We start from the raw sequence: 14382 nt of genomic DNA, 5'->3' as shown, positions 1-14382 counted from the left end.
TCCCTCCCCATCCCATCCCTCTGGGTCTTCCCAGTGCACCAGCCCTGAGCACTTGTCTCATGCCTCCAACCTGGGCTGGTGATCTGTTTCACCCTTGATAGTATACTTGTTTCAATGCTATTCTCTCATAACATCCCACCCTCCCCTTCTCCCACACAGTCCAAAAGTCTGTTGTGTACATCTGTGTCTCTTTTTCTGCTTTGCATATACTTTTTATACATTTAATTTGTTCTAATTAAAGAGTGGAATGCTAAAATTATCCCAGTTTTGGCTTCTCCATGTGGATTCATAAACTTTTCTTAGACCCACTACCTAAAGCCACTCATATGTCCCTGGGCTGCCTCTGAAGTCTTCACTTTTCCATTTGACCTCTTTTCCTCTAGCAATCAGTTCTCCAACGAGGACAGCAAACCATACCTCAGGAAGTTGAAGTTGCGAGGCAGACCACAGGAGATCATGAATGTCGAGCATCGCCCCTAGTATTGATTTTTATGGTGTTCTTAACAGTAATTTTTTCCACGATGGCAAGTTTCTCCATGCCTTAGATGTCCATGCGGTTCACTTTGGTTTTCCAGCCAAGCCTCAAGGAAGAGATCACAGTAGAATTCTCTGAATTCTGAGAATTTTCTAAGACCATTCCCTAAGGTCAAGAATGAAGATAAAAATTTTATCAAGAGCTTTGTATTTTTATCAGATCCATTAGTGGCCTAAAGGGGACAATTAGGGCAGGTTAGAGCACATATAACCAGAAGCTCCTGATCACCACTGCATGCTAAAGAACTAAAGCTTCCCTGAGTACTTGGAGCCAGGAAAGAAGCATGAAGTGGCTTGTGCTCCTCGGGCTGGTGGCCCTCTCAGAGTGCATAGTCATGTAAGTATGGGGACTGTAAGCCGCATCCTCTTCCTTTCTGGGTTAGAAAGAAATGGAACATTTCCCCGATAGTCTTAAAGTTCAACTCTTACTTATTCATAAATACCCTGCTATAGGTACTTACCCTTGCTTCTTTAGCCTTGGGCTTCCCAGGTGGTGCTAGTGGTAAAGGACCCCCGTACAAATGTGGGAGATGTAAGAGATGCAGGTTGGATCCCTGGGTCGGGAAGATCCCCTGGAGAAGGACATGGCAACCCACTGCAATATTCTTGCCTGGACAATCCCATGGACAGAGGAGCCTGGCAGGCTGGGGTCCATAGAACTGGACACGACTGAAGCAGCTTAGCATGCAGGCATGCACCTTGCTATAGAAACTGTGGGTCCCAAGGGTCAAGGTGTAGCTTTGCATGGTTGCACAACTCTTGGGACCCCATCATGTGGTGACCTGCTGAAAATGGAACTCATTGCAATTGTTTAGTGGACAACCTGTATAAATGTAAGTGTGGTCCTATGGAATAGCATTTTTCTACATTTTATTCTAGGTCTCCTCTCTGTTCTCTCTCTACTTCAGTGTGTATATGTCTATGTCTGCATCTCTGTGTCTCTCTCACTTATCTCTCCATCTCTTTGGAAGTCTCTGTGAGTGCAGATCTCTCCGTGTTGTTTTCTCCTCTTTTAGTTTTTCAATTTTGACTCATCCTTGCTTCTTTAGCCTCTTAATTTCTCTAAATTGTTTCCTATCTCCTGGATTCTTCTCTTAACCCTCTGCTCTGTTTCTACTTGGAGAAAGATTGGGAGAGCTACCTCTATGCTATTGTACATCCGGCAAGCAGTGTGACCACAGCCAAGTGACAAACTCCTTGAATTTCAGATTCCTTCCCCATAAAAATAGGATAATAATCCTCTTCTAGACCTTCCTCCCTGAGCTTCCTTGAGAAGGATACAGTGGGATGGCAATAGTAATACTAATGGCTGTCATTGTTGACATTTACGATATATCAGGTACATTATATCCATCACTTCACTTATCTCCCAAATTTTCTATATGGAGGGTGGTAATCGTTACATTTCACCTTTTTACCCAGGAGTAAGCTGAGAGTCCAAATGGTCTTATACAATGTTACACAACACAACCTGTATTCAAACCTACATCTTTGAAATGGCATTTGCATGGCACTCTGATAATAAGGTGACACTCATAAAAATGCTGGAAAATCCACAGTGCCATTACAATGACAGTTATACCTTAACACGGACAGCTAATCGTATCTTCTCCTTTGTTTCTTTCCTAATCCTCGGTGAAAGTTTGCCTCTAAGGAAAGTGAAGACCTTGCGAGAAACCCCGAGGGAAAAAAACTTGCTGAACAATTTCCTGGAGGAACAAGCTTACAGACTGTCCAAGAGAGACACCAAAATAGCCACTCACCCCCTGAGGAACTTTCTGGATGTGAGTTTTTTGGGAGGATGGCTATCCACACCGCCCCCTTGTGCTCTGTCCTAGCACTGGGACTCATCTGGCCGTGGCAGGTGGGAAGTTTGGGTTGGGGCTCCTGCAGGAGGCAGAAACACTGGGCAACAGGAACCCAGTTTCAGAGGAGAAGGCATTCTCATCCTCAGCTCTTGGTCTGTGGTGACTGGGCCCAGCAATGACCAGGTGGCAGGTAATCATTCATTTCTGTGTCAAAGATGTGTCGTTAGTCTGAGGGAGATTGTTCCTTCTGAAATAAGTGAGCCACTCAGTTACAGATGAAGGGTGAGCCATCTCTGGTCAAAGGATAAAGCCAACTGCAAAGCAAGAGTGAATCCCCAGGCAAAAGAATTCAGCTTCCACAGATGCAAGAATCACAGCAGTAAAAAGTCACTGACTGCCTAATCCATGTAAGGCATAAGAATCTGACAATGTGGTTATTCTTATTAAATTACAAAAAAGGGCATATTTTGTCTTCAAGATTGTGCAGGCTAGCCTGAGAGAAAGGCAAAGAGTAAGTATATGTCAGATGAAAGGGTCAGCTGTGTGGTGTTGATTGGATGTGGCCTGAGTTTAGAGGGAGTGGCTGGGATTGATCAAGGAGGACCTCCTGGAGAAGGAGGTGCTCAGGCTGGGTTTGAAGAGACTAGAGAGCTTCTCAGATGAAGGCACTAGGACTTCCCTGGAGGTCCAGTGCTTATGACTCTGGGCTTCCAATGCAAGAGGTACTTTTTCAACCCCTGGTCATAGAGAGAATATCCCAGATACTGTGTAGCACAGGGAAAAATATCAAATCCTCAGAGAACAAAGGCTGTGAGCTGCATGGTGGTTGGAAAGTGATCTCAGGAGACATGTGACACCCAGAGGGAGGCAGCAGTGGAGGAATCGAGAGGAGCCAGATCTGCACTAACCCACCCCTCCCGGTTCCCATAGATTGCCTACATGGGGACCATCGCCATTGGAACACCCCCTCAGGAGTTCCAGGTCCTCTTTGACACAGGCTCAGCTGACTTGTGGGTGCCTTCCATCACTTGTGAAAGTCCAGCCTGTAGTGAGTACAAACACCCCCCAACCCACCCACCCTTTCCTTGCCCTGATTCTCCCTTCTCCACCCTTGGCACCTGACTGACACTCATTTCTTGTGTCTGCAGAAACACACAACACCTTCAATCCTCAAAATTCTTCCAGCTTCAGGAAAGCAGGCCAGCCTGTCACCATCTTCTATGAATCTGGGCTAATTCAGGGATTTCTTGGCTCTGATACCGTTCGGGTAATGTGGAAATAAAAGCTGAGTCAGGACTGACTATAGAGTGACCACTGCTTTCAAAACAGATACAGGACCAGCTGGCAGGACCGTCCTACCCTAACTCCCATAGACATTGGCTATCATACCCACAGGATCCTGTCCCTGGGAAGACGTCTCCATAGTGACACACAAACAAATGGATTAGCTAACCCAGAGAGAGGCTTGGGCTGTGGACTTGCAGCTCCTCTGCCCATGAGCAGCTCAGGGCTCATTTTGATGGGAGCCAGAAGAGGGGGAGAGGAATCACCGGCTTTTATATTCTCAGACTGTGCCGGGCACTGCCGTGGTAATAACTTTCTTAAAGCTGCAACAACCCCACACAGCAGATGCACTGATTAGCTAATGATACAGATGAGGAAACTGAGGTGCAGACAGCAAGAGCCTTGCTGAGGTCACACCTGTGGTAAGCGGTGGAGCTGGGCTGGCTTGTCAGGACCGAAGCTGATGGTGGGTATTTGGGGAAAGGAAAAAACTGATCGGGGAACCCTGGGTGAAGTCAGGAATTTCAGATATCCAGTGCGGATAAGCAGGAGGCCAGAGATGTAGGGGGGCCTGATAAGTGTGTTCTCAAAGTATGGGGCCTTTGGAAGTCTAATAAAACCTATGGCCTTCCTCCCCCAAAGTACCTGAGTAGTTCGCCTCTCTCTCTTATTCTCTCTCTCTCATACACTCTCACACAAACACACAGATACCCCCAAAAGGGTATTTCCCAGGCAGGAATTTCATAAGAACCCTGCCAGAAACATTGTATAATGGACTTCAGTATTTCTGGCCAGATGCAGAATCCAAAATATGTTACCATCAATCCAGTCCATTTCTGTCATCATTTCATAGAGACGCCAGAGAATGCTCTCTTGCTCTTTACTCATTTTGTCCATAAGGGGGCACCATTGGGTCCTGGCGGGACTTTGGCTGTCCCACTGGTACAGAAGCCTTGAGGCCAATTTGACTCATTCAGAAGGTGTTTTTGAGAGGGGCAGAAGTTTTAAAATCCACGGACCCACATAAATGGAACCCAAATTCCCCTCCCAGCTCGGTCTAACCATCTGAGGTCTACCAAGGACACAGAAAGGCCTCAGTTCTCTGCAGAGCTAATGGCATTTCTTCCTCAGCCCAAGCCTAGACCCACTTAACAAACGTTTATGTGAGAGCACTCTTCTCGCCCACAGATCGGGAACTTCGTTAGCCTTAATCAGTCGTTTGGCCTAAGCGTGGTGGAATTCGGGTATGATGGTGTGCCCTTTGATGGCGTCCTGGGCTTGGCCTTCCCCTCCATCAGCATCACAGGTGCCATCCCCATCTTTGACAACTTGTGGTCCCAAGGTGCCTTTTCTGAGCCTGTCTTTGCCTTCTACTTGAGCAAGTAAGTCTGAGCTGGAAAATCCCTCTCTCCAAATTAGTTGTCAAATCCTTTCAGTTGTATGAAAATGATGCAACAATTGATACAGAAGTATCCTGAGAGATAGACTAACCCAGGATAACTATGGCCCCAGGTCCCCACCTGGCTTCACCACTGGCTTTTATAAATAAAGTATTATTGGAAAACAACCATGCTCCTGGGTGCAAGAGCCAGGGCTTGGTGTAGGGGTTGAGTGAAAAGGAAGACTAATGCAAGGTGTCAGGATACGAGTTGGAAGAAAAGGCAACAGGATATGCTGATGAATTTGACATGGAAGGAAAGAGAGGGATGGTGGAAATCTTTCCTTCCTCACTAACATTTCACTGAGCACCCAGGACCAGCTACACAATTTGCAGGAGCCAGTGCAAAAAGAAAGTGTGGGATCCAAAACAAAAGTGTGGGACTCCATTTTGAACAAGTATTGGGAATTTCAAGACAACGAGAGCAGAGGTGGGGGCCCTGCTGAGTGTGGGGCCCAAAGGACAGCACAGGTCACAGGTCAGTGAAGCCAACCCTGTGTGACTTGAAGCCACACCCTTAGTGCTTCAGGCCTTGATGTTTCTGAAAAAATACAGGCTGGACAAGGGGGAAGCCAAAACCCTTCAGCACACTGTCCTCTGAGGGTATCTCTGAGCACTGAGGTCACAGGAGGTCCAGGGCCTCTTCTGAAGACTGAGTGGGTGGAACCCGGCCAGGTGGCCCAGCTCCTCTGTGCCACTCATTAGCCAGCAACCGACCTTGGTCTGGTTCTCAATTGCTCCTAGCCTTGATTTCTGCATATGTAGATGGGGATCTTATTAGGGCCTTGATGGGTGGATAAGCACAGCTCTCAGACAGTGCTGTTGTTACTGTCCTCTAAGGATCCCCCTCCCTTCTCTCTGCAGAAGCAAGCCAGAAGGCAGTGTGGTGATGTTTGGTGGGGTGGACCACCGCTACTACAAGGGAGAGCTCAACTGGGTACCAGTGTCCCAAACTCGCCGCTGGCAGATAAGCATGAACCGGTAAGCCTCTCCTTCTGAAGGTCATCCCAAATGATGCTCCCCTATCTGTACACAGACACAGGCAGACACACAAATGCACTCCCAGACAGACAGTCAACAGGCATACACACCACCCACAAGGACACAGACAGACATACGGACATACATGCAAAGATACAATAGGCACATATAAATACACATAGCCAGCCAGAGACACACAAGTACACACAGAAAGCCACATACGAACACACACATAAACACAGAAACACATAGATACACAAACCACACATGGGTTTGTAATCGCCCAGGGCTCCTGACCAGGGCTTAGAACAGGGTCCCTCACAGGGTCCAGAGAGGCCTGTGCAGCTGCGGGAGGACTGCACCCCTGAGTGTGAGGTGGGAGGCATAGTTATAGGACTTTACAGGGTGGTGAAAAGAGGATCAGGAAGAATTTCCTCAGCCTGAACAGAACTGTGATAAGATGACCAACTGTCCAGGGCAACAAGGGACCAAGGAATTTCTCAGTACAGAGAAATGTCAGTTTAAAAACAGGGAAAGTCCTGAAGAAATGGGGAAAACTGGTCTCCTTAGGGAGAAGCTAGCCAGCAGTGGAGACAGGGTGGCCACAGTCTTGGGACCTGAAAGCCACTCATAAAAAGAGACACCCCATGTCCCAAGGCACACAGTGGGGCAGGGGCTATAACTGAGAGAATCGGGAAGGTGGGATCCAGGAGTGGATTGAGAACAAGAGGCAATAATTGATGAGATTCTGTGTTCTACCCTCAGATAAAATCTTACCTGTCCTTTGAGGTTCTGTGTCTAGTCAGGTATTGGCTGATTAGGGTCTCAGTGTCTGAACCCAGGGAGGGGGTGCTGCTCAGAGACACCTCTCCCAGGGCAGCCGGTCTCTCCCACCCCTATGAGAATCTGCTGCCGCAGGAACCTCCATCTTCACTGTGTGTTTGACCCATTGTTGGTGAGACATCAGATATACCTGTCTGGATGGTCTCCATTCATTATTTTCACAGTCTTCTTTCACTCATTCCACAAACAAGCATTGTGCATCCACTGTATGCCAGGCACTTTAGGGACGTGATGAGAATAAATCTCGCCCTCACATCTAAGAAAGCAAATTGCAAGAAATGACACATACACATAGTGAATTGTCAGTTTCGTACACGCTAGACATGAGCAAGGGTCTACAGAGAGTGACCAAGACAGGAGACTGATACACACCAGGGGAAAGACTTCCCTGAAACCATGACAGTTAAGCTGGAATCTGGAAGATGAGGAGAAATTAGCTAGTCAGAGGGGAGGGTGCTCTTCTAGGAAGGAAGACCAGCTTGTGTCAAGGTACAAAAGAGCCTGGTGTATTCAAGTACTGCTCAAGGATATCAAGAAAGGTGCTGTGATCAGAGAAAAAGAAAAAGTCAGGGCAAGAGATGAAGCTCTGTTCAGGAGACAGTCAGGGAGGGGGCAGCTGTGAGGGAGGGAGCTCACAATTTCTTCAAGGAGGGAACGTTCTGCATGACCCTGATGCCCGCTTTGTCCTACTGTCTCTCAGCACCACCATGAACGGGAATGTTGTTGCTTGTTCTCGTGGATGTCAGGCCTTTGTGGACACCGGATCAACATTGATCTATGGCTCAACAGAAATGGTCACCAACATCCACAAACTCATGAACGCCAGGCCCAAGGGTTCTGAGGTGAAGGGTCATGCCACAGGGTCACTCCCAGTCTCCCCATATAATAAGGATCCTCTGGGCCAACCTCTCTCCTTCTCTCTAACAGTATGTGGTTTCATGTGATGCAGTCAACACCCTGCCTCCTGTCATCTTCAACATCAATGGCATCGACTATCCACTGCCCCCTGAAGCCTACATCATCAAGGTGAGCGGCCACCCCTGAGGGCTTGTTCTCTAAACTGGGGTTTGCAGGAACCCTTGGGCTACTGCTGGGAGGAGGGCACCCTCGGCAGTCCAAGCCACACCATTGCAGATGCTGCTGAGCCCCTCTGGCTGGGCCAGCATCTCCCACAAAAGCAACCGCTTGAGAGTGGAGGACGGTCTGGGATATCCATCCTCCTGAAATAAATGTGGAGACACCACTCCGTGCTGGCATGGTGGGAGTCACAGGGAGAGGGGAACACTAAGGTCTTCTGCCCTCATAGATGTTCAGTTCAACTAGAGCCCTCAGATGCAGGAACACGGAAAGTCAGCTCTAGTGATCCCTAAAATAGGACATGTGACGAGGGGGCTTGGCTGGTGGCGGTGCTGTGTACTGTCCCACCATAATGATTAACAGTCTCCCTTTCCTTCTTGAAATTTTCCCGGTTACAATAAATTACATGGCTACCTTAGACGTTGACTGCAACTTCCCCTTGCTAAGCCCCAGTTCCCCCTCTGTGAGTCGGGCTGCCCGACCCTTCTGTAGGGAGGTTGGATGCTAAGGTGAATGAAGGGCGCACAGTGCCTGCTCAGCCCTGACACAGGGTAGAGGCTTCACGCCAGCTCCCTCTGGGAGTTCAGAGCAGGCTGTCGGGCTCAAAGACGGCTGTGAGGAAGAGAGGGAATTGCAGTAATTCTAACACCCCTGATTCATGGCTCCATAGGGAGGCCTGCTTGGGTCTAGGCAAATCTGCCCTGGATTCCATGCAAATGGAAACCCACGGTGCTCTGCAAAGGGACCCTGGGGACTTATTAGGGGTGATGAGGGCTATGAACTGACCAGTGGGGATGGAGACCTGAATAAGTCACCCAGCCAAGCCTGGACTGGCTGAAGTGTGAGTGTTGGTCCAAACATGCTTCTCAGAGGGCCTGAGCGACGTCTTAAAGAATGTGTTGTGAGCACTGCTTTGAATATATTTAACAGGCATAACCAACAGGGAGCTACTGTATAGCACAGGGAACTCTGCTGAATGCAAGGTCCAGCCTGGATGGAAGGGCTGTCTTTGGGACAAGGATACATGTGTATGTATGACTGAGGTCCTTTACTGTCCACCTGAAACTCAGCATGTTGTTAATCAGCTATACTCCAAAGCAAAATTAAAAGTTAATAAAAAAAAAAAAGAACAGGTTTTGGGGACACAGGAGAAGAACAGGCATTCTCTGCAGAGAAAATGAGGAGCAGGAGTCAGAATGAAAGAAACAGAGAGTGTCAGGGGAACCGGGGACGCTCTTGTTCTTTTCTGGAAAACAGTATTGCAGCATGGCTGATCGGTGTTGCTTAAGTTCTGCTGCACAGATAAGCGCTTTAGCTGTACATATGCAAATATACACATTCTTTTTCGTTAGTTAATCAATAAATATTGAATATAGTTCCTTGCGCTATAAGTAGGACGTTGTGGCTTATCATGCCTCTGTATATTACTTTGCATCTGATCATTCCAAACTCCCAATCCTCCCCTCCCCACACTCCTGCCATATGGCAACCACACGTCTTGGCCCTTTTTGTTTTTGGATGAACCCTCATATCCCAAGGTGCTGAGAAAATCACCCGATACATACCAAAAGAGGGAAATGAAACCAAGAAGTGTGCTAGGACTGGATATTGAGGAGGGGGTTGCAGGTAAGCTCACAGGCTGACTGGTGTGTGTCTCTAACTCTCCCAGGAAAAAAACTCCTGCCTTAGCGCCTTTCATGGAGGTCTAGAAGCTGTCTTTTCAGACATCTGGCTCCTGGGTGACATCTTTCTGAGGCAATACTTCTCAGTTTTTGATCGAAAAAATGAAAGGATTGGTCTGGCTCTGGCAGTGTAAACGCTTGGACTGGTTCAGGAATCAGTCAGGCCTCTCCCAAGACACACTCGCTCACACTAAGGCACTCCTGCCCAGCGATGCTGGTGAACTGTTTGGTGCTCTGCAAACCCTATTCTCAGTAATGAATAAAATGTTTCACTCTTAATGGTGCTAAAACAAATGGGTGCCTCTTTTTGGGTCTGGGAGCTGCATCATAATCAGGCAGGATCTAGAACCAAGTCTGAACCACTAGGGAGAGGAGCTCAACTCCAGCTGGTTTCAGGGAAATGGGAGACTTTTCGGAAGAACACTGGAGATCCTGTACATAGGAACCAGAGCAGGTAGAAAGATCTCAATGACTGGACCCAAAAAATCAGAAGTCATCAGTTCTCTCTCACCCTCGCTCCTTCCCCTCTCTCTTCTTTGATTGTCTTAGCCCGACAGCTTTCTTCCTTAAGGCTTCTACACCTACTGAGGGAGACCAGGGCTACCTGCCCTAGGGTTTTATATCCCTAAGGCACCTAACCCATAAGGGAAGTAGCTCAGAGACTTGAGGGTTCAAGGGAGAGCTCTGACTAGTCCACCTCAGATGACATATTTGTATGGTATCTCCCATTTTCTTGAAGAGATGTCTTGTCTTTGCAACCTATTGTTTTCCTCTATTTCTTGCACTGTTCACTTAAGAAGGCTTTCTTATCTCTCCTTGCTGTTCTCTGAATGTCTGCATTCCTTTGGTTTTAACTTTCTCTTTTGCGTTTGCTTTCACTTCTCTTCTTTTGTCAGCTATTTGTAGCCATCCTCAGATAACCACTTTGCCTTCTTGCATTTCTTTTTCTTAGGGATGGTTTGATCACTGCCTTCTGTACAATGTTACAAACCTCCGTCATTAGTTCTTCAGGCACCCTGTCTACCAGGTTTAATCCCTTGAATCTATTTGTCATCTCCACTGTAAAATCATAAGGGATTTGGTTTAGATCATACTTGAATGGTCTAGTTGTTTTCCCTAGTTTCTTCATTTTAAGTCTGGATATTGCTTGCTTCTCCCTACACAATTAGTAGTAGATCACCACCCTCCATCCCTGGTCGAAGCAGAGCAAAACCACACAATTTGGGAACTGATATCCTGAGTTTCCGCTTTGGCTCCTCATATCCCGAGTCATGTGACCTTGATCAAGTCCCTTAACCTCAGTTTCCTCATCTGGAAAGTGGCCATCATGATGATAATTCTACCTTGGAGACTGTATGTGTGCCTGGGAGGAGCGAGTAGCCGTGAGAAGGCTTTTTGAATTCCTGAGTCTGGAACAAATATGAATTATTCTGCCTCTTGTGCTGGCAATTCTTTGTTTAGAGACAACTCCTGCCATGCCCAGGGCTCAATATGAGTCAAGCAAAATGACTGCTTTTCTGAACGAAGACAGGGAACTCTGACTGAGCCAGCACTTCTGTTTTCCTGGCTCCACCAGGAGCTAAAGAGCTGGCTCGCTTACTCCCCTCCTCATACTTACCAGCCAACCTTTCCTTGCCAAATACTTCTAGCCTAAAATCACACGGCAACGAGTGCTGTAAAGGCTTTTGGTCTCTTGTCAGTTCCCCACATCTCCTAGGTAGCACAGGAAGCTGTTACTTTGGCAACCTGCACAGTCCAATCTCAACCTGTTAAATGGAACTGTCCCCATGCGGCCCCTCATGTCTAGACCACCGGCAGTTACCTTAGAAACCTTCCAACGCCTGCTAGTTAGTGAGGAAATACGTGTGAACCTGAACTAGCTTTCTTTTCCAAGGATGATTCCAACCATGCAATGAAGTAACCAGATAGTCATCTAACTACCCACGGGAATTATCAAAAGCAAAGCACCCATCATGCATTTGTCACTTGCCTCAAAACATCATTGAAATGATCTGCTGCAACAATTTGAAACATTGGCAAGTACACTCCAGAAGGAAGACTTTTTTAGATTTCTTTCTTTCTAAGGAGTTTCTGGGGTTGGGATTGCAATTGGAAATCTCACCACACCCCAGTGCTGCATAGTTAACATGGCATGAAGGACAAAAAATCTCATTCAAGGCTTGAGAACTCATATTCTGGATTGAATCCCAAGGCTGACCTTTTACTAGCTACAGGACCTTGGACAAAGTATTCAGCCTCTTAATTTGTTTCTTAGTGATAAAATGGGATTAATTCTGTAACAGAATTTGCTCTTTCACAGACCTTAGCAGGTGGTCATTGCTGTGCACCATTGGCCCTCACCGTGTTACCTGGCAACTGTTGCCCCAAGACCATTAGTGATCTTGCTCTGCCATTGGTTGGTGCTGCAAGTGGCCCCTTCCCCAAACAACCGGCTGTCTATGATCATTGCTTAGAGGCCCATTCAGCCTACAGTGGATGGAGAGTTGGTTCTCAGGCTAAAGTGAGATAAGAGTTGGATCCCATTCTTTACCTGGGACCCTCCAGCCTCCCTGGCCTTGGGCCAATGGGTTAGCTGGGGTACACAGGGAACCAGCTTGGGGGTATCCTACAGGGCTCCAGAGTCCTCACCAAGGTCACCCTTGGTCCTGAGTCTGGCCACAAGACAGTGGTGAACATCTCCCCGCTTCCTGTCTCGGGGACCTAAGAGCAGTGGCAGTCTGCCTGGGTCACAGTCTGCAGGACTTGCCCATCCTGCAGACGGGCAGGCGGTGGAGCTTGAGGGGCACTTGCGTCCTGGGAGCCTGGCTCTGTCAGCAATAGCAGCTGGGCACATATGGGGATGTAGCCCTGAGGGAGCAGAAAATTAGGATCTGGTTCCTCTTAACTAAGACCAGGACCTTAGAAGGAGAAAACTGTGCCTTGGGACCATGCCCTTTCATTTCACAGTGGAGAACATTTGTTTGGTAGAGATTTACAGGGACATCATTACCTGCCCAAGACCTGACCTCAGGAACAAAAGATATGACACCAAGAAGTTTGCAACAACTAATCACACCACAAAAAACAAGAAACCAGGCCAGAGCTTCCTCAGATCTACTCTTGACTCTGGCAGGAATCTACAGAGGCCATCACCACACAGGTGAAAGGTGGCGGTACACTTTTAGTGCCACAGTGAACTCTGGATTCATTTCCTTCCTAGTGCAGGATGCCCGCCAGGCCCTCCAGCAGCTGCCTGCCTGGCTTTTGCACACTCAGCCCTCTCCAGGTCTCTTCCATTTCCCACAGTAAAGTCTAGAGAACAAACACAGTCAAAGCTCTCATATTCTGCTGAAAGCAGTTTGTTTGCTGTTTTTTTGTTTTTTTAAACAGCCTTTGGTAACATGTTCAAAATCTTGAGTTCTTTGGTTTGGGACTGAAGGATCTGTACCAGAGAACCAGGAACCTCCCCTTCCAGCTGAATCTTTCTCCACTCCCACATGAACGACCGGCTTCACTGGACACTCTGTTCTCACTGTTGTTGTTCAGTCACTAAGCCATGTCCAACACTTTGTGATTCCATGGACTGTAGCACGCCAAGCTTCCCTGTCCCTCACTGTCTCCCGTAGTTTTCTCAGACTCATATCCATTGAATTGGTGATGCCATCCCACCATCTCATCCTGTCACCCCCTTCTCCTGCCCTCAATCTTTCCCAGCATCAGGGTCTCTTCCAATGAGCTGGCTCTCCCATCAGTTGGCCAAAGCACTGGAGCTTCATCTTCAGCATCAGTCCTTCCACTGAATATTATTCTACAGCTCCCAAAACAGCACTCATGTTTCCAATCACCTGATAAATATTAAACATGGATAAAGATGAATAGGAATGGGATCTTGTCCTCTGGAACTCCCAACACTACTGCTCCTGCCTTTGCTGCTACCATTCCCTCCCCTTGGCCTAGAATTTCTTCCCAGTACCTTCTTCAGGTTGAAATGGCCTGCTGACCCATCCCTGTTAGCTATCCAGGAATTGTTCCTTCCTCATTCCCTAAAGATGTCTTCCTGTTCTCTGATGGTCCTCGGTGCAAACACATTCCAACTACTATGTAGGAATCAGCATGTTTCTCCAGAAAGACGGGGGCTCCCCAAGGACCCAACCCATTTTCCCCATCATGTCTGCACCCCTGCAAGGAGGTCAGTGCCTAGCTTGCACAAGGGACTCAGTGAGTGCTGACTGCAAGGGGACCTCCATTTTGGCAGACTTAGAGGAGCAAAGACTGTATTTATCCTCTTTCCTCAAACAACTCCAAACCAGGCAAACTGAAGCGTTAGCTGTTGTACATCAAATGTCAGGCAGCAGAGAATGGATTCCTGAGACGGGGAAGCAACTGAGGTGAGCCTTCCAATTGCTCCAATGCTAGACAGAGTTTCCAACACATGCCACAGGGGGGGGGTATCCAGGAACAGCCAAAGAGTCTCCCCAGATTTGGAAACAAAGAGTTGGGACTTTAGTTAGTTAGAGTTCACAGGAGAAAGCATGCAAAACAAACCATAAACTTTTTAAAAACTTGGTGGGAAAAAATCAATTTTGTGTCAGAGAGCTTTGAAACAACTTTAAGAATCCTATAATACATGCAACTGGAACCCCACAGGAAGTTAAAGATAAGAGAATAAAGAAAAGAACTGCAAAACTATTGGCCAAAAATTTTCCATATATGATGAAAGCTTTAAACCCATAAA

The 14382-nt window shown here is 47.4% G+C and overlaps 1 protein-coding gene across 1 annotated transcript; it reads left to right on the top strand.

Annotated features, from left to right (window-relative positions):
* The first annotated feature begins 782 nt into the window (after positions 1–782).
* LOC122704797 (pregnancy-associated glycoprotein 2-like) lies at positions 783–9781 on the top strand. The gene is made up of 9 exons (XM_043919809.1): positions 783–871; positions 2177–2318; positions 3273–3390; positions 3491–3609; positions 4815–5008; positions 5929–6045; positions 7589–7730; positions 7816–7914; positions 9635–9781. Exons 1-9 carry the CDS (start codon positions 819–821, stop codon positions 9779–9781), a joined length of 1131 nt encoding a protein of 376 aa, XP_043775744.1. The 5' UTR covers positions 783–818.
* The last annotated feature ends 4601 nt before the right edge of the window (positions 9782–14382 follow it).

This window comes from Cervus elaphus, chromosome 2, assembly GCF_910594005.1.
Source record: "Cervus elaphus chromosome 2, mCerEla1.1, whole genome shotgun sequence".
NCBI lineage: Eukaryota > Metazoa > Chordata > Mammalia > Artiodactyla > Cervidae > Cervus > Cervus elaphus.
This window is presented reverse-complemented; position numbering and strand designations above follow the sequence as displayed.